The following is a 21,438-nucleotide window of genomic DNA, read 5'->3' as shown; positions in this document are numbered from 1 at the left end:
CAGCTGATTAGAACATCTTTTCCAAACCAGAACCAAATATCAATGTGAGACAATACAAATGCGTGAGATGTGGTATCTATCGTCAGTCTTTGCAGTTTAATATACCTTGTAATGAAGCTCTTTAAAGTTCCAGCTGGTACTATCAGCAGCTAAGCAACACAAAATGCAGAAAGGAAAGCATGTAATACTTTGGGTTTTTTTCAGTTACCGTATGAATTTATACTCAGAATTTATATAAAGTGAAAGATTTTTGCCCTGTGTTCAAATCTGGACACAGGAATGCGTAACGATGTCTTCATCTGTTTCTGGTCATCATCCATTGTAAACCTGTGACTATAGTCATCCATAAAATAGATTTTCTACAGAGTCTAAGAAACTCAGATAGTAAATGGGCTGATGGGAGCACAGGACACAGATCTCTTCCTGCCTTTCAAAAAGGCTAAAAGTTTTAAAACTAAATGGAAATCTCAGTTTTCCAGTTTTACTTCCCTACAAACCTGTTCAATGCTTATTAACTACTGCTGGTAACTGCCACAGGCAAGAACAGAAAAATCATATTGGTATTTGATAAAAGATAAAAATCTGCGAGACACTGATAAAGTATACAAGTTGAATCATTCAAGCACTTCAACAAATAGCTCCCATTTCTTTCCAATTGCATTTTTCTGCTTCCTTCCTTCCTTTCTTGTTTACTTACCCTTTCATCTTTGTTGCTTTTTTCTGTCTTTTCTTTAATCTCTCTCATAATTCCATACGCACATATCTACAAACAGCCCTCTGTATGGAGTTTTAAATTAATTTCTATTTCTTTTTACCTTCTTACATGTCCCATGAGACTCTGACCCTACTACTCCTACATGCTCCTGCCCACAGCTTACTTATAAATATTCAAAGCCCTATCCCATCATTGCCAGCATTTCTTCTCTCACACAAGCATTCCTGACTGATATTTTTCACTTCAAAGACCTCTGTCCTTCATATGCCTTGTCTCTTCCCTTGGCACTCATATGCACACGCTGTTACTCTGTTTCCTTACTAATCTTTCTTTACTTTTGTGTTCTCCCACTCTGTTCCTCAAACACTGAGGTGCTTTTGTTCTCCACCATTCTATTCATGCCACTGCTTTTCTTCTTTCTTCTAATGAATACAGTGTAAAGGAAGGAGGTAGCTGTATTTATGGCCCCATGCTTTTCACAATAAATAGCCACAGCAGTCCTGACAGGCAAGATGAATGAAATTCCAGTTACAGCAACATCTATTTCCATTTCCGGGTATTACACTAATGGCAGACTCTACAAAATACACCATCACAAATAGGGCCAGTGCTTGCTGAAGGCACAAATAAGGAGGTCCTTTAGGAGAAGAGGAAAAAACAGAAGGGACAGTATGAAGTCAGTGAGTTACTGTTTCTTTTACACCAGTAACAGTGACTAATTCTTAGAGTAATAAGAGAAAATAAGCTACTGATACACTATAAGCAAAAAAGTCTACTAGATCTTACCACACAATCCACTGCCCTAGGCATGGAGAGACGACAGCTATAATGTTCTTGCCTGTCAAACCTCTGTACAGAAGAGATTCCACACTCCCACTAGTTACCTTGTTCCAAACGCGACTAACACCACATTTAATAAAGTTTTGTCTAACATTTTCCATATAAAGAGACCATTTACCCTCAGTCTTCTCAGACTAAATAGTGTTCTTTCAACTTTTACATATCTTGCTTTCTACACGTCTTAAAATTCTGTTATTTTTCGCTGGACTGTCCTTAGTTTCAAACCAAACACAGTTGGCTTCATCAATCCCTAGCAGAAAAATAATTTGTCCTGTCAGATGTACTGCACATCTATTAATACACTCCACAGTGAGGCTGTCTTGTCTTTTTCTTTAATGGTAGCATGTTGCTGACTCATATTTACTTAATAGTCCATTACAGCCCCCAGATTCTTTTCTGAAGTGCTGCTGTTTTACCAGTATCCTTTTGATTTTACTTTTTCTTCCCAAATGTAATTTGCATTTGTCAGTATTAAGTTTCCTCCTGATGGTTCCAAGACATTTCTTTAATTTGTTAAGATCATTTTGACTTCCGATATTGGCCGCCAACATGCCAACAGGTCCTTCTAGCTTGCTGCCAGCTCTATATTTCATGATTTCATTATTCACATCACTGACAATCTGAAGAACAGAAAATGCCTTTAAGATCTAGCAGTTAACATGAAAAAAGTATATCACGTAAGAAATTCTGCTTCACCATTGCCTTTGGTTAGGCAGAACACAACGTTTTCAGAGACAGCTGTCTCACTCTTAACATAACAAATGATGGAGAAACATCCACGTTCCTACATCCTGCTACTAGGTGTTGTCAAAATTTTACACATCTAATCTTCACGTGTTTTATTTCTGGACATTGACCTCAACTGAGTAGGATTTCATCTGTCAGGTTATGTCTTTTACATCCAGGTTGCTCCATATCACGATCAAGTATCTATACATACTTTTTTTTGGTAACCAAACAAGTAAAAATAAGGTAAATTTTCAAATCTTGGAATTGTTAAATTGCTTGTTTTCAGTAAGGTTGCTTCCCCCAGCCCTTTCCCCGCCCCCCCAAGATGCATTATTGCAATAGGAAATCACCACAGGAGTAGTTTATCTGCCATAACCAGGAGGCATTTTGAACATCACAACATCCAGCATAAAGTTAGGCTATGCTATAGGTCTTTCACACACCATATGACCATATATTTGGACACATTAAAATAGATTTTCAGTCAACCCAGACTTTGTCCGGCTTGTTTCTGTCACTGGTAACTACACCGTCACCCACTCCCCTTCTGTGAACTTCGTCAGCAGCGACGCCAGATGTTCTCCCGAGCCACCGAAGGGCCAGATGGCCACGGGGCACCCCGACCCTCGTGCCATGGTCCTCCCTCGCCCGGGGCTGCGTTCGGGCACACCGCCCCCCCGCCCCAGCCACCCTCCAGCCCCTTTGACCTGCCGCTACGCGCCGCGCCGCCGCCCGCCCCGGTGCGTGCCGGGGTAGGCCGCACGGCAGCGCGGCTGGGCTGCTTCGGCTAAACCGGGCGGCACCGGGGTCGGGACGAGCTGCGCGTCCCCGGCCTCTCGGTGGCGGCAGGGGGCGGCCGAGGCTGAGGGACCCCCGCCCCGCCGGCGCCCGCCCGCCGCTCGTACAGGCCGCGCCAGGCGGGCATTCCACGGGCGCTTAACGGGAGCAGCGCGCGCACGCTCCGCGCCCCAGGGAGCGGACCGGGAATCCCGGCGCGGGCGGTGCCCCCGGGCACACGCGGTGCCCCAGCCGCGCTCGCGGCCCGCAGGGACAGTGGGCGCGTTCCCGCCGCGCCGGGCCGGGCCCTTCCCCGCCCGCAGGCGAGGCCCGTCCTCCCGGCGGGCCGGGCGCTCGCGCGGCTGCCTCCGCACGCGCGCGTGAGGGAAGGCCGCGCGCTCCTCCCCAGCGGCCGCCCACCGACAGCCGCTCCCGGCGGCAGAGCCGGCTGCCGGGCGAGCGCGGCCGTACGGCGGCGGGGCGGCCTGGTGCGCCCGTCGTCTTTAAGACGCCTGCGGGGCGGGGCTGTGTAGGTTTCGGCTGAACATTCTGGAGTGGAGGGGAGCGGCGGGGGGCGAGGCGAGGCGGGGCGCCGCCCCGAGCCGCGCCGCCCGAGCGGAGCCGCGCCGAGCCGAGCTGTGCCGAGCCGAGTTGCGCCGCGCCGCCGGGCGGCCAGGCCAGCCTTCCCCGGGAGGAGGCGGAGGCGAAGGGGGAGGAGGCAGGGGAGGGGGAGGAGGAGGGAGAGGAGGGAGGACACGGGGAGGCGGTTGCTGCTGCTGGGCAGAGGAGTCGTGCAGGAGCTGCGGCTGCACTCGGACGCCACATTCCATCCTTACGGGACTGGGGGTGAGGATGTGCGAGAGCTGATCCTGCCGCCGCCGCCTGTGCTGAGAAGTGTCTGCTCCTCCTTCTCCTCCTCCTCCTCCTCCTCCTCCTCCTCCTCCCCTGCTGTGGGTGAACCTGCGCTACGGGCTCTTCACCGACACGGGGGAGGGGGGTTCGTTTGTTTGTGTATTTGTTTAAGGCAGAGAGAGAGAGAGAGAGAGAGAAAGCGAGAGATCTTCCGTCCACTGAAGCACAGTTCACTATGATCGTACTCGCATTCAGCACTGGAAGCCGGTTGGATTTCGTGTCTCAGTCCAGGGTATTTTTCTTGCAAACCTTCCTTTGGATTTTATGTGCTACAGTGTGCAAAGCGGAGCAGTATTTCAATGTGGAGGTAAGATCAGCCGTATGCGTGTGCGAGCCTGTGTGCTTCCCCCCTCTCCCTTTCCCCCTTTCCTTTTTTTTTTTTATATCCCTTGGATCAAATCAAATAGCCAGCCAGCCATGTCTTCCAGCAGCCAGGGCATACGTCTGTGTGGGCTTTCTTTCCAGCAGCCGGTAGCTAGCTCCCCTCCCTGAATTACCCCGCCTGATGGATGCGTTTCAGCCGGAGATCCCGTTATCCGCGGCAGCACAAAGCGCGATGCCGCGCTGGAGCGCAGCCCGTGCCGCCCCGGGAGACGGGAAACCCTCAGCCCGGGCACACGGGAGACCTGGGGCGTTGCGTGTACCCGCAGCTCAGGGAAGGCTCTGGGAATGGCTTAGCCTTAAGATACCGCGCTACTGCTGAGTTTCCCCAGCCTGTGGTGTGGGGGTTTTCCTTCTTTTTTTTTTTTTTTTTTTTTTTTCCTAAGAATGAATGAAAGAAGGTTATGGGGACAGAAGGAAACAGACAAGGGATTTTGGCACTTTCGTTGTGGTAGAGTATTTTACAAAATAGGATCGTTTCCCCGTTTATATGTAACAAAAAGTGTTGCCACTAGAAATCGTGGAACAAACGACATGAAGGTGCGACTACAGCACAAAAGTTAGAGGGTGTGGAGGACCAGGAAAACAGGATTTTTTCCAAATGAGAAAGAAGAGTAAAATGTGTGGATACTTAGATAGGGCAAGCCCTGAGAGTTTATAGTGTCAGTGAGAATTCAGTGGACATCCATTTCCATTCACTCTTCTATACACTTTCAGTTTTCCTGTTTGGGGTTTTTACATAGTGCTTTTTATTAAGTAACATTCCTTTACCGACTTTATCATCTTTGTGTATGTTCTTTCCTCCTTTTTCTCCTTCCTGTCACTTCATTAGTTCTGCTGTGAGCAGTTTTTCTTAATGTTTCAATGTGATGTGTGCATTTCCCTCTTCCTTTCCATGTCAATTAAAGCTCTTAATCTTTTTTGTTATGTGACTCCCTAATTTATATGTGCTCTTTAAAATTCTAATACATAGTTCTGTTTTTGTGTTAGATCCCTGTGCTCCCTCACTTTCTGTCCTGCCAGCCCCCCTCTAAACTTTCCGCTGCACCCATACACCACTCTCACTCATTTCTGTTTCTAGTTTATTTCGTGTCCTGGGTTCCCACAATTCTTTCACTCAGAGAAATGGAGTCTTGTCTTTTCCTCTGTCTTGCACATATGCACACTTGCTTGTTTTATGTGAGCTCATGTTCGCACTCAGCGACGCTAATTTTTGCTACTGTCTCTGGCAAGATTGCTCCTGCAGATGCTCTTCCGTTCCTAGACTGTCTCCCTTTTTGTCTGAAGTTCTTAACCAGTACTCCTTCTCCCTCTGCCTCATGCAAGAACGCCTTGTGTAAGAAATCACTTTTTCTTTCCCCATGTCTGCTTTTCATTCTAGTCCTTCCCTCTCTACAGGCAGTTTCCCTTGCCACATGCAATTGTCCTCTCAGTTTAACAACACACACCCATACCTTCTGTCTTTGACTTGTGCCTCTCCAGAAACTTGTATTTTTACTCCATCGTTAAGATCTCTCCTGATTATAAATCTTAGTCTTTTTTTGCTGTCATCTTTACTGTAGTCACTCTTGTTCATTCCTTATCACAAGTGTACATCTGTGCTTCTGTTTGTAAGCTCTTCGGGGTGCAGGACTTGCGTCTTTTTACGTGTTCATGTGGTGTGTAACATGCTCGAGTCTGGAGTACAATTGTGAGACTTTTGCTATATAAATATTAAGGTCGCTAATTTCAGAGCACATATTGAAGTTTTATCCTTCTTTTGCTCATGTCCTCAGCTGCCTTCTTTTCTGATGAGCAGGGGAAGGCAGCCTGGAAGAGAGGAAGTTGCTCTCTGTATCCTCTCCAGGCTTCACAGGCTGGCCCCCTGCAGGGTATAGGGAAGAAATTCCAGCGACAGAACTTTCTCCTCCCACAGTAGTCTGCTTCGCTGGCATCTGGCTCTGCTGGAGAGATGGGCGGCAGATGGAGCTAGTGTGGGAGGAGAAAAAGATTGGTTTAGTCAAGTGGAATATGAACAGGAGGCCAACTCCAGTCAGAAAGAGGTTTTATGAGGAAAGACGGGAAACACTTTCATTTTTGCCACCTCTTCCATATGGAAAACAGCACATTTTGAGGGCAAAGGCAATATTGAGAGCAAGAAACACTGTTGGGTGGAATGACGTGTGTGACATGTGTGTGTTGAGGGAACATATTTCTTCCTTTTGAATTGTGCTATCTCCTGTTCTTCCTCCCAGCTCTTCTGAAACAAAGTGTGTTGTCATAATGCCAGTGCTACCACTCTCTTTTCATTTTAAGTCTCTGCACCACATATTTCCGGGAGCCAGACAGACTTCCAGGGAATTACTCTAGGATTTAAAACTTGTCCTAATATGGGGCTTTTCCCGAGGCCACTGACTTTGGCTACTATCGGTGACATGGTCTTGGGCTAAATGCACCTGAGATTTGCCCCAGAACAGCCATTGTCATGTTCACATTGTTTGGATAACCCTGAAAATTCAGCTTTCTTATTTGGAACAGCAAAGGCTAAAAGCATGGAAAATTTGAGGCAAAGGACTTGGCAACAGCATGTATGTATTCTGCTGTACAATCCTCTGTGTCACCACAAGTGCATAAAACAGTTGTACTTAATAGTAAATTCTGAAAATATGACAACTATTTCTTATGACAGTAAGAATAAATATTCAAAGTAGTGTTCAGGAAAGAAGTGGTATACATATCGCTGTATAAAAGGTCACCAAAGAAATGCTTAAGATAGCTAGAAAGCAGATTTCCATCCCCTCCACACCCCACCTCCTCTTCTTTCTTGTCTCCAAATAAAGTACATTTAATACCTGTTAAACATCATAAAATGCAGACATCATTTATTTCCTTTTTTGTTTTGTCTCATTTAATCCACATTCCTGATTGATAAGCAAAGTTGTGTTGTAGTGTTGGATTTTTTGGTTGATTTGTTTCCGTGTGGGTTTGTTAGGCTGTGAGCCAGGGCAATTCTTAGAAGGTATTACGGGAGCTCAAATAATGTTATCTTTTAAAAGAAAAAGACTAAGCTGAAGTTTAGAAGCTTGTGTGAACATTATTGTTGCTTATAATTTGGTTGTCCCTCTGTAAAATTTCTTTTAACTAAATATCTACATGGATGAAATCCTCTGGCTTCCAATGATAGCTGAGTTGTCAATTCTGAAATGTATTCGTGTATGTAGTATTTATTGTAATACCCATAGCTGAGTAGGATTCAAATCATGGAGTACGGGACTCTGGAGGGGCACCCTTGCACTCTGAGTCAGTGAGAGCTTTGTGGTAAAGCTGCATGAGGGGTGGTTGTAAACTGGTAGTTTAATCATGAAGAAGTTTAAGATTCACATAGTCTTATGTGTAGGAATATCTTAGTATTAATTTTCAAAGTTCACTGATTACCAGTGGTATTTTGGTGTGACTTTGTTTCTGACATCATGAGAAAAACTAAGGACTGCACTGTTAGCTCCCTGTTCTCAGTGCTGAACTATTGCTCCAAAATGATAACTTCAATGAGTAAGTGGAGTAATGGAAGGGTATGTCCATCAGTGTAGGTTTTCTATTTTCAACTGTTTCTGTACTCTAGCAGAGGAAGGTATGGATCAGTGAGATAGTGAATGGAATAAAAGTTACTGAAAGGGTGTTTTAAATGTAAAACTGAAACACACAGAAGATAATCCCCGCCCTGCCCCACACTGGGTTCCTCACTAAAGTACTAGTATCTTGTGTTGCTCAAAGATAACTCCTTTGCATGTTATTGGGAGTGTCTATAGATGGTTTTTCACAAGTATCATCCATATAGGCTATATATATGTCTCAATGTTTTCCTAAAACCAATAATAATATTGTTCTGTTTGAGCTGGTATTATCCTGTGAGTTTATCTTCTAATCTTACTCATTAGTTCATGTGTATTTCTAAATAATAAGTATGTGTATATTTAATTTACTATTCAATATTCAATATTAAAGAAACTGAAAAACAATGTCACCTTTTTGTTAAGGGAAATATGGTTATTGAAACAAGAATACCTTGGTCAGAAGACAGGATCTGCATGAATCTAGAATGAGATTAATCTCCGAATCCTAGTACTATGTATGCTTAGTCAGCTGAGTATCTGCATAAATCCTGCTGAGCAAAGAAGTGTTTTTAGAATTGCACCTAGTTTCATTGACTGTATGTGTCATGTGGGAAACACTGGAGAGAAAGCATGCTTCATCATCTCTTTCCTCAAGCTGGCAGTTACGCTCTATTTCCTTTTTACAAATATATAGGCTTGAATCCCTAGGGGACATCTTAAAATTACTCTTACTTTAGTATGAGCAGCTCTTTAAAACAATACAGCCGTTTCTCTTTTCCCATTTTCAGAGGTGGGACAGTTAAATTGCATATTGTGGAACAAAATATAGTGGAATCCAAGCTTCTGAAGAATACCAGCAGTTTCCTTCATGGTAATAACTAGTTGAGAACCCTGCTGTTCTGATTGTTAATAAACTTTACAATTAGCCTCCTGCTCCTGCTGAGTGGTAATGCATGACCTTTTCTTCCGTAAGCTTTGGGTCTTCTAAGCTTAAAACCAGACCAGTTTAATTCTTCAGGTGGTAATTGAAAAGGTATAAACATTTGGGAGGGGAAAAATTCCTCCAATATCAGGTTTACACACTTTTCAGCTAGTAGGATTGCTTGCCAGGTTTGTAAGCACAATACAATATTTTTATAACTTTTAAAATGCAAGCCCAAAACTATGGGGAAGCAATTAAGATGCTTTTGGTATAACTAGTGCTATGTGTCCTAAAAGGAATTTACAGGATCTTCTGCATTGTTTTGAGTTGCAGTCAGTATGCATGATTCTGTTACTTAAATTCTGAATCTTAGTCTTGCATAAAGTATGAACAAAATTAATTGGATTTTTGTTAGAACAAGAAGTTCAAACAATATATTAGAAGGATGGAGAGGAGTTATGGAATCAGGTGGAGGCGGTGGTTAGTGAGTGAAATATTAGTCAATAAAAAATGTAGATACAAAGTGGTGTATTTGCTTATTGAGGCAATACCAATATTTAGAAAATCTCCTGTAAAGGCTTTTGATGAGCAGATATATCGAGACAAGGAAAATAATCGAAAAGTTATGTGTCTGATAGGCAACAGTACACTTTTCTGTAATAGAAGGCAAATACCTACTGTATAATGAACTGGGTTTCATTTGGTACGGAGAAATACATGTGGTAACTACTAGTTGGCAGAGTGCATTCTCTGCTGTAATTTGAACAATAATTCCCGTTTACAAGAATTCCAGTAGATAATTTGCTACTGTAAAGTAAAAGAGATTATTTTGTGCTACTGATGTTGGAGAAACTTTATGGATTCTGTTGCCTGTATTTTGTTAAAAGACAAATAGAAAAGATGGTCCCAGTTCTTATGAGTTCATAATTGACATAGCATGTTACATCTTAGGTGCAAGACATATTTATTTATAACTGTAGTTCATCTTATTTTCCTGTTGCAATTTTTTTGCTGTTTAGTGTTTAAACATCACAGCTATTAGTGATTCCCAATTCTACGAAAGAAAAGAAATAAAATGGTTAAGAGGTTTATGTAATCACCTTATGTAGTGCAAGATAAACATATCAAAACATGTATTCCTAATGTTTTCTGACATGAGATCTTGCTAAAATAAATACCAAAAAACCCTTAACAAGCCCAAACTTTCCCTCTCTCATTATTCAGATGGCATAATGTAAAACTCCTCCATAACCATTCACTGTTTTTTCAGAGTGGATATATTGTGTTCTTTAACTGGTTTAAGATTTATGCTGCTCTTTGTCAGTTTTATTTGAATCCATCTAAAAGGTCAGTGCTTGCTCTAGGCATCTCAGCTCTGCTCATGCACTCGGCAAGACTGAGTTGCAAGACTTTATAAAGACAGAATGTGGTATTATATAGATTTTAAAACATTTCAAACTGCATCTCTTTTCAGTATTTTAAGGTCTGTCTCATCCTTCTACTTTACCAAAAGATCATTTTGTGGAGTTAAAACACTGGAGGACTTTGTGTTGATGTTTTTTGAAGGTCCTTTAAGTAACAATGTAACTTTTTAAAGATTTTATTCTATTTACCCTATTTAAATTGCGTAATCCATCTCATCTCTCTGCTTTGGGTTCCAGTTTATTGTCTAACCCGTTCACTATCCTCAAACTACACTGTTGACCATAATCTGAAGGAGCAGGTTGAGTCTGTTTAATTTGTTATCCGTGATATGTCAAATGGCAGATTTGGTTTAATTTTGTACAAGGAAGACTAGGATTAGTGCTGCAAACGTGATTTTAGTTGGCATTGAAATGGATTTGAAAAATGATTATGATTAGAGCTTTATTCTTTAAAGAGAGGTCATGCTATTTGGAACCTTTATTTATTGGTTGCCTGGCAACTGTTCATTCATGTTGCTGCTCATCATCATTCATTATAAGAATCTTTGCTGTACAGTATGAGCAATTAAGTGGTAAAAGTTTATTTCTGTGATGAATTAAAATTGACAGAAATTACAGAAATAGTAAAAAAATATTTCTGTAGTTTTAGTTATTAACTGAAACTGTTGGTACAATGTTTTTCTACTTACTAACAAACAGCTGGTTTATACCAGCTGAAGAGTTATCTGCATTTTAGCTCTGATCATAATGTTCCTAGCATACCTTTTGAGGTATTACAGCACATAATTGAGTTAGGGGCTTGTTTAGGTGTTTTTTGTCATGCTTAAGATCTCCTGTTAATTTCAAGATCAAGGCTTCAGGGTATGAGAAAACTTTCAGTGCTTAGCGTTAGGCAATCCAATCTCAAGTGCTGAGGCTTGAACCCAGGATTGCAAAAGAATTTTTAAATTCGGTAATTAAAATTGCTGCAACAAGGGATGTGCAGCTGAAGCAACGAGCCACAATAGCTCTGTAGAACACTGAAGTCACTTGATGCTTTCGCTCTGTAGAACAATAGCAGTTTTTATTACACTGTGAGAAAACATTCATAAAACATATTATTTGGCAATTGTTTTGTGACTGTGTATGAAAAATGTTTTGCCTTCTTGTATTAATTCTTTATGAATCATATTGTGATTGACCCTTGTGTGGAATAACAGCGTGGAATGGAACAGTTGTGCTATTGAGGATTTGTAACATTGCGAGAAATGTTGGAACAATTTGCTTATGGCTGCATCTTAAAAGAACATCTGGCACTGTAGGGCCAGGGTGGGAGTAGATTTCTCTGTCTGCTGCTACCTCTTGGTAGTAGTGGCTTTGCCTCTATACTGGATGGCTCAGACCTTGGAGAAGGAATATCCCTCTAGAACAGATGCCCTCTGCTTTGAGCTTCTGGTTGTATTAGCTCACAAGTACTCTTCATACCATGCCGTGGTTATGGAGGTTGAAATTAATTCTGTAAGACAAATCTATATTTTCATCTGCTTTTCCCACTCACATGATGTGCCTGTAACACATGAAGATACTGTTATGCATGTTTCCCTTTTGTGAAACAACTGAACTGGTTTCACAGTTGCATAAATAATTTGGAAAGAAATGCTAACCTCAGAAAATCTGGTCTTTAATTTTTTTTTTCCTCATGATCTTGTAAAAAACCTGGTTGTTTCATTTCCTTGGTCCTGTTAATTTTTGCTGACATGTAATCACATCTCCATTTCCAAGTGTGAAATACAGGTTGGCAAGGGGGAGACTTAACTTTTCAGAAAATTACCAGCTGAAAGGCAGTTGGAAAATTACCAATTTTCTTTAAAACATAGATAGCGAAACAGAAAAACAAGCATCCCTTTCAATGGGAACAAAGATACTTACTTTAAATATATCAGTGGATATTTACAAAGTGTACTGAAGAGGAAATTGCTTCCTTTTTGTACTGCATCCGGGTCTGAAGGTGATGGTCCTGTCATATTTTTCTTTCTTACCTCAGATATTGGTTGTATGATGCTCTTCTAGGAAATTGCTTTGACCCACTGTCTTTGCAGAGAAATTGACAGATTATATTTGGCTACATGTCATGGTTTACATGCTGTACAGAATAGTAATGATACATTTAATTGCAAGTAAAATAAATGATCTTGTTTCCACACAATAAAATGTAATATTATTACTAGAAGTAATAGTATTATATTGCTAACTGTACAGGATGATTTTGGTCTTGGGAAGTGAGGCTTCCCCCCTCCCCTCCTTACTTCTATGTGTTTTAAAAAGTAAAAAAAAACAAACCCACAATCCAGGACTATTTTCCATTTTAAGAATTTTATTATTGATTATGAAGTGCTGGATTCTGATATCTCTGTCCTTCATTACTGGTACATGGAATGTCAGCTTTGGAAAGGTCTTTATTATCTCTTTCTCTGTTGCATGTATTTTTAAATACGTAGGGGAAAGGAGGCTGTGTGAGTAAGTGGCTGAGGCACTGTGCTGGGGGGCTGGAGGTCTGGGCTGTGTGTCCAGTTCCATCATAAGTCTTCGTATCTATCACACAACTTATCCATCTTTGTAACCTGTTTTGCACAAATGTGATTTGGATTAATTGAAGAGTATTTGTTGGCTTTTCCAGTGCATGTCAAGAACAATAGGAGTGATGTAAAAGAGCCAGGGGTATACCTTCACCATTCACTTGTCTCAGGACTGTTTCACTTTTTTAATGAAAAGTAGTAGAGGGATATCATAAAATATAGATACAGCATTTCAATTTGACAATTTGTGTGATCATTCAGATAGTGAATGTGTTCAAGACACAAGTACTAGAGCAGAAAAGGGGATAAACTTATCTATAACACTTCAAACCATGATGGTTTTTTAGTTTAGTATTATTTTTTTAAAATGTAACTAGCAAAACGTGGTAGAGAACATTGTCAGTAGGATTACGTGAAGGATGTCATTAGATGACTGAAGGCAGAGAGTATCAAATTCTCTTTTAGAATGAAAGTTTGAATAGGATAATTTTTGTTACCCAAATACGAATAAAAACATTCTGCTTCAAAATGTATTTAAATAAATATCAAAGTCTTTACAAATAAAACGGGCTTTGGATCAGATTGTAAATGTTACACAGTGCAAAATTTAAAACTGTTCTATTTTTGAATGATGCACTATTAAAAAATTGTTCCACAAACATTCGTGTTGCCTTGTCATCACAGTACCTAAACTTTTCCTTTTTGTTTGAATATTTGTGGATTTTTATGAAATACAATAAAAGATTGGCCTTTCACTGCCCCAGGTATTAATGTTTTTTATTAGACACCACTAATAGGCAGACATGCTGTTCACATAGCCCTGGATGTTAAAAACTTAATGGTGGCAGGACGAGGCACAGGGGAAATAAGAGATTTGCTATGCTGACATGTTAAGTATGATGAAGTAGAAACCGAACCTTATTCTTCAGGGTTCCTGTGCCGTGAGTTCACCTTATGACCTTCCTTCCTTCTTTCCACTTCCCTCATTATGTAATTTTTCTTTTCCTTGCTTCTTTCTTTCTTCTCTTGTTTTCATCCTTTTTTTTTTTCTTTCTTTTTTCATTATTTTCTTTCCCCTCATCTTGTCTTCCTGCGGACTATTATCTGCAGCCAAGGAAAATCATCAGTCATTACTGAACCGTAGAATCAAAGATCTTAGGGATGGGAAAGATGTATCAAGGGCCTGCTTCTCTGCCAGTGCAGGATTGCTAACAGCTGGATATTTGCTGGGGCTTTGTTAAGTCTGGTTTTAAAATCCATAGTGGTGGGACTTCCAAAACTGGTAGAAGTACAGTAGGGAAAACTACAGTGGAAGAATTCTTTTCAATAGACTTTTCCTTTGGCTACAGGCAACAGTTTGAAGTTGGCTCAGGTTAGGCAGTATAAAGTGATGTCTGTTCTGTAATCCAGGATCATGGGAGCTGTTTATGAGCATAGGTGGCATGCAGCGATTGGTAATTTGGTGTATTTCTTTGACTTCACAAATTGAAAAATACAGGAGGAGCAGAGAGAAACAAAGGGTTGGTTTAAATCTTCACTCCATTTAAAATTCTTAGTGCAGTTGAAATGGGATAATGCTGTCTGATTATGAAAGATATGTAGAAGCGTGTGGATTGCTGACACTGTCTCAGCGGGGCTTGACTAGTTCATGATGATTTCCTTGAAGTACTGTGCCTTGTGTTTATGTGTTACTACCTAGTGAATAAAATTGGATATTAGTAGGAGTGTTATGAATATCTAGATATTATGCTCTGTTAAGAAGTCTTATTTTGGAATTTCACACATCATTGCTGTGGTCAGAAACACAGACTTACAGATTTTATGACATTGGCACATACGAGCTGTCATAATGTCCATGCTTTGAAAATTATCTAACACTTGGGAAACAAAGATCCCGATTGAATTTGTTTGCTGGTATACATCATGATGAGGTTTGTGCAGGATGATTTGCATGAGGTATGTTTTCTTGCAAGCGTGCAAGCTGCAGGTTTAGATTGAGAAAGCGATTCAGTCTGAGAGAATAGCACTTAAATTTAGGTGTTCAAATGTGCTGTACATGTTTCCTATATATTAATAACAGTCTCCTCCCTGAAGTCAATGAAACAGAGAGACTGATTCAGCCGACCAACCAGTTAATATCTGTGTCAGTGAACTCAATCTTTTTCCTGGACTCTGCTGTTAGTATTGACTGGTGGTGGGGTTCAGTTGCTTATGTGTGGGCATTCTGTACCATGTAAGGTGCCGTTGGCTCAGATCCGCACAAGGCTGGCAGAAATAGTACAGGACATAGGAAAGTTTCATCTTTTTAGGCCAGCAACAGGAAGGCAGGATGTGTCCCCCAAGTCATCTCAGATGACACTAGAGACTTCTGTTTAGGTAGCTAAATCCTATTCTCAATTTCAAGTGATGGTGGAGGGTATTGAGACACCTATATCTATGAGGCTGCCCTGGTAGGCACTGGCAATCAGATGTCATCATTTGGGGTTGAATCCCTTCCCTCTGCACTGGTGGGATTCATTACACTTGTCTGGGTACCTGGTGCTGTTTAAGCCCTGTGGACTGTGTTGCTTGGCCTCTAGATAATGTGAAAAGCATGGGCCTCCTAAAGGTCCAATGATGTATCTGCCAACCCCTGGATGACATAGATAATCTCAGATCACACCAAACACCTGTTCTTCTGACAAAACCAAGAGCAGAACTCTCATTTTTGTGGTAGTACAATTTTTACCCTGTCACTCTGGTGCCCTGCACATTATTAAATACGTTTATCCCTTAGTGCAAAAGGCTAACACTTTCTTTACATCTCATGTATTTTAAATATTTAGTTAGGGATATAAAGAACACAGCATTTCTCCACTGGCAACAAGGCAGTTTTGCTTTCAACCATAATGAGACCAGGTCTGGGCCTGTTTAAATCTGTGTGAAACATACTACTTAACTTGAAACAAGTACTTACGGCACATTTGATAAACTTGGTGCTTCTGACTGTTATTTGATGCCTTCCTATAAATTATTTTAAAGGCTGCCTTTCCTTCCTAAACAGGCAAACCTCTAAACAGCTATTTATTGCCCTTGAGGGGAGATAACAGAATGTTAAGCATTTTTATAAAAAGTAAGTAATTAGGAAATATATTTGAGGAGAATAAGCTCTTTAAATGTCTGTTGTCTGATAGACAGTCCCCAAGAAGATAAAAATGAAAATGACATTTTAATAATTTCTTTGGGTAAGAGCCCTAGGCCCTCAAGAATAATTAGCTATGTTTTCAAGTACTTTTGTTATATAAAGTAAAATGTGGATTAATTCCACAAAAATTTTACACTTCTGTGTTAATACCAAAATCTGTAATTCATCATAGGCAGATATGTAGTTTGATTCATTTATTTACACTGCTTGCTTTAGGTCTTCAAAACTGTGAAATTAACTGGGTCAGAATAAGAGTGTTATTGGCCAGTTTATATATTTGGTTATTTATTTATAAAGTCCAAATTTTGAAATACCTGAGCATACTAGCTGATGTACTATTTAAATGAGTTTTCTGCTAGCATGTAGTTACAGAGAGACTAGATCTGTTGATTTTTAGGTTGGCATTTGGGAAGGAAGAGTGATATATCTGCAGTCTTTTATTCCAGAAGAGCTTCCTTTGTAATATTTAGCTCCACTCTATTGTTTTGCACTGACAGGCTCATTTAGAGAAAAAACAGTATTTTAGTTCCTTTGTGAATAATCCCATCATTTTTCCCGGCTGCCAAGAGAACTCACTCTTTGTCCCAGCAGCCAGATAAAGATAGAGTCATTGTTCTTCATAGATTAATTGCTTAGATGCCTTTTCCACTGAGATAGTAGAGAATTTTTTTCTACATGCAAGATCTAAGGACGTGATGTCAATTTAATTTGGACCAAAAGATCTGAATTCTATAGAAATACGTTCTTTCTTTAGCTTTGCTCAAAATAAAGATTCTGTTTCATTAAAAGGGTTTTTTAATGTCTTGATGAATATTCCCTTCCTTCTCGAAATTTTCAGCAGCAGAGGAAATATTTTTAAGGTGAATCTAAGCTTTAAAGATGTTGGAACAATACATTCTGTGATGTTTTGTAAAAGTTACAGGTGACCAAGGACGGGAGAGCCTAAAGCAACTGTAGCTTTTCTCATGTTCCAACTCTAATACAACAGAGAAATTAATCATGCTTGTTAACTTTAACATGATAGCTAGAAAAGGACAGATTGGGACTTTTAATTTTAAATGTCCTACAGTGTAAGGGCTTTCTAAGTGTTAACTTGTTTTTAGAAATAAAATGGCTACATGTGTAGTTGAAAATTGTGTAATGGTGTTCGGTAAATTATCTAATAAAAAAGTATATATTTTTTCTTTGGAACAAAGAATTTCACAGAATTGTTGAAAGACGTCAACACCCTTCAGATTTATATAGAAATGGAGAATATAAATAAGCTTTTGCTCCATGCTTTTTGTTTTTTGGAGCTGATACACTACCTATGTTTCAGTTGTAAGAAGAAACTATTCAGACGTAGGAAGAAGAAGAGAATCCACCCAAATCTGGTCTATTTACTTTTACATAACTGTTATTTTTTTTACTTACATACCTATTATTCTAATAAGAGATCTGTGCCTAGTGGTCTTGCTTGGAAAAAACTGATGAGATTCTAACTTCATGGAATTGGCCAGATTGTGCCATTCATTTTATTGGGTCCAAGATTTTTCCTCAAGCTGTTTGGAAAGCACTTAATTGCCAAACATTTTAACTGTGTAAATTAAGAGTCTATCTTAAATACATAAGATAGATATTGGTGTGGAAATCCATAGGCTTAACTGGTACAATAGGGATAAAATTAGTACAAAAAGAAGTGTAGATATGCTATCTATGCATAAACTGAATCTTGTAGTTAGAAGAAAGTTTAAAATTGTTAGAGGAGTGATATTCTTGAACCACTTTCCAGAGGGAATGCAAGGGGGGTGATGCAGGGGAGAAAAAGTTAAGTCATTCTGAGATGGGATCTAACTATTTAATGAAAGGGCTTACATAGTGTAACTTTTGTCATCAGCAGTAATGGGTAGGATTCCTTATTTGTTCTATACCCTCGCTCTAATAGTAATTTTCCTCACTGAGTGAGGCTGATGGCTCTGCTCACAGCCGTTGACTGAACATTTATTCTTCCGCATTTGTCTTATCTTAAGAACGCTATAGCTATTGTATTAGACTGAAAGTGTGGACTATATTGCATCAAGTGAGTTCTCCGCTTCATTGCTTTTTGTCACTTAATTCAGACAACATGTGTGAAGGTCTCTTTTGCACAGTAACTTTTAATTCACTGCTGACAATCATGAATAAGACCTGTGGAATCAACCAGACTGGTTTAAAAATAATGAAAATGCTTTTGGAATATATTTTGGTTGTCTTCTGTTTTTTGAGCTTTTGGGTTCACACGTTATTTTTTTTTCCTGAAATGGGGATGATAAATTCACAGGTAAATAAGAAACTGAATATTTGCATTATATCCAGTAAGCCAAATCTTCAGGAAACTTACCGAATATTTAAGATTAAACCTATCTAACACTGGCCACAGTGCTCACTTCTTAGCTTTTTTCAGTTTTGATTGTCTTCAAAATTGTATTTGCTCAATTTTTGCTGCTGTTAAAACTTCCACTTCAAAAAGTAAAAATTTCTTTAATAGGAGAAGAAAAAAAAAAAAAGCACAGATTTTACTGCTTTTAAGCTAAGTTTGTCATTTCATAGCCTTAACTTGGTGTTTTGTGGCATCTGTGAGAGACATACAGAATTGTAGTGAGATAGAACCAGTGTCCTAGAGGTTGAAGATTAGACCTCCAAAAGCAGTATATTAAAATACCAGTATCAGTAGCATCATGTACTTTTAGTCATAAACTAACAACTATTTGTTAACTAACGAGGATAATTTAGGTAATGATATTTAAATTATGTAAATGAAGCAGTGTGCCCAGGTGGCGAAGGCGGCCAGTATCATCCTAGCTTGTATCCAAAGCAGTGTGGCCACCAGGACTAGGGCAGTGACCATCCCCCTGCACTGGGCACTGGTGAGGCCGCACCTCAAATGCTGTGTTCAGGTTTGGGCCCCTCGCTGCAAGAGGGACGTTGAGGTGCTGGAGCGTGTCCAGAGAAGGGCAACGGAGCTGGTGAAAGGTCTAGAGAACATATCTTGTGAGGAGCGGCTGAGGGAACTGGGATTGTTCAGCCTGAAGAGGAGGAGGCTCAGGGGGGACCTTGTTGCTCTCTACAACTACCTGAAAGGAGCTTGTAGGCAGGTGGGGGTCGGTCTCTTCTCCCAGATAACAAGCAATAGAACAAGAAGAAATGGACTCAAGTTATGCCAGGGGAAGTTTATATTGGATATTAGGAAAAATTTCTTCACTGAAAGTGTGTTCAAGCATTGGAAGAGGCTGCCCGGGGAGGTGGTGGAATCACCATCGCTGGAGGTGTTTAAAAAGTGCATAGGTGTGGTGCTTAGGGACATGGATTAGTGGTAAACTTGACAGTCCTGGGTTAACAGTTGAACTTGATGATCTCAAAGGTCTTTTCCAACCTAAATGATTCTATGATTCTATGAATTTTAGACGAGTATTTAGGTAATATAATTTCCTCCCTCCTCCTATATAATCAGATATTTTTCTTATATTTTTATTTTGTTAGTTTAATTAAGACACATGAAATTTAAAAAAACGGACTGCTTAGTAGCTGACTGCTTAGATAGTATTTTAATGAGAAAAATGCCAGTGATTGATACATAGTAAATGGATATTGATTGGAGGGGGGACAGCATGACACGATAGACAGTTGACTGCCTTACAATATGAATTTAAACTTAAGAATTCCCATAGTGATTGACTTTGTGCTGGAGTCATGAGTTGAAAATCAGGGGATGGGCTTTGGAAGAACTGGCAATAGGGATTCTGCTTGTTCAAAAATGCAAATAGGGATTTCAACGTTATTTTAATCATATATATCTATAATGGGGGGGGGTTAATTTGGAAAACATGTTTCTTTCATACAATTCAGAACACATGACTTGGGTAGATAGCAGACAGCAAGTCATAAATTTCAGAGTAAGAGCTAATCAGAAAGGTACCATTGTATGTCAGATAAATGCAGAGGATGGTGTGGCTGTCCATTTTTTAAAAACAGTGGAGGTAATAATTTCAGGCATTACTCTTTGCTTGTATTAATAAGTTTAGATTCAGCTTTTGAGGTGTAGTCCCACAAAGGGTCTGTCTAAAGATAGTAGAATGGATTTAACTCAAGTGCAGCTCAGATGCAAAACCCTAATCACATTAATGTTGGAGACAAAAAAGCATTTGAAATGCAGTCCCAGGTGACCGTAAACCCCTTGTCTTATAGAAGATGAAGCAAAGTCTGTACAAGAAGGTATCCCTTGAGTTTAGTGTGAATTTCCAGTTATGCTACATGGGTTTATGCTGAATGAACAATGAAGATTTTTGAAAGAGATCTGACTGTGTTTATATATAAAAAAAGTAATAAAACTGGTTGTGCATATTTTCTTGAGAGCTGTATGTGAAAGTGCTGATACAGTTTAAATGTATGCATTACAGATCTAACTGGTGTAAGTCTTCAGTATCTTTAATTATGTTGTGAAATTTCCAGCACAGATGGTAAACTGAAAAGGTTTGGATAAACTTTCATAACATGTGGAACTTCTGTCTCTTTCAGCTGCTGATTTGCTTGACGCAAGATACCAAGTTAATGGCAAGTTAACTTGCAGGAGTTAAGTTTGAAGATAACATATCATGTTTCAAAAAAGTATAAAACTCAGTATCAGAGTAACTCTGTCTGTATTGGTAAGCTAAGCAATGCCAGAGAAGTCTTCAAGCAGGGAAGACATCTGTCTATGCGATTAAGTTGTTTCAGGCACGATTTCAGTATGGATCAACTAGTACTCTTACTGACTCTTACTTAGCCTCCTGAAGGATTTGAATTTGAAATTGTCTCTGTGTGTTTAACAGTATGGAGGTGAGCTGTTGTGTCACTAATTTTTTCATGCTGGAGGATGGTCTCAGGCACATTTATTAATTTAGACATGACCAGTCTTTTCTGTGAGTGTTCCTATACGAAGTGGTCCTGATTTGTCCTGGTTGCGGAGTCAAGCTGTTCAGATGATATGTGAAGGGGAAAGGTCCAGAACATCTATGTCCTTGCTACCATTTGTTGCAGTTTCTGTCAAAAAATTGTGATGACAGACAGTGTTGGAAGACTCATTGTTCTGTTGTTTCTTTGGTTTTACACATCAGTATTTTCTTTGGGCTTGCATCATCTAGGCAGCCCAAACAAAGATTAGCCCTAGACAGTTCTATGGTGGAAAGAGAATTTAATCAGATTTAAAGACTTGAGGATCAGGGCTTTATTTATTATTAGTCTGCAGTAGGATGGTAGCAGTGTATTGTGCCAGGGATCAGGCAGGTTTTATGTATGATGTAGCCTTCAAAAACCTGATATAATTTTATTGCCATTTGTTCCATATATTTGATTGAGTGTCAACACTTTGTATGCCCTGTATTGTATGCCTTTTGAATCTCTGGTTTCTTATGA

The 21,438-nt window shown here is 40.0% G+C and overlaps 1 protein-coding gene across 1 annotated transcript in view; it reads left to right on the top strand.

Moving 5' to 3' along the window:
• The first annotated feature begins 3,715 nt into the window (after positions 1-3,715).
• MMP16 (matrix metallopeptidase 16) overlaps positions 3,716-21,438 on the top strand; it is a 194,453-nt gene continuing 176,730 nt past the window's right edge. Inside the window, exon 1 of the mRNA XM_040586220.1 lies at positions 3,716-4,280. Within this exon, the coding sequence (XP_040442154.1) occupies positions 4,149-4,280 (132 nt within the window). The 5' untranslated portion in view covers positions 3,716-4,148. The remainder of the gene's footprint in view (positions 4,281-21,438) is intronic.

The sequence above is a fragment of the Falco naumanni genome, chromosome 3 (assembly GCF_017639655.2).
Source record: "Falco naumanni isolate bFalNau1 chromosome 3, bFalNau1.pat, whole genome shotgun sequence".
In the NCBI taxonomy this organism is placed as follows: Eukaryota; Metazoa; Chordata; class Aves; order Falconiformes; family Falconidae; genus Falco; species Falco naumanni.
The sequence above is the reverse complement of the archived record's forward strand: the minus strand, read 5'-3'. Positions and strand labels throughout refer to the sequence as shown.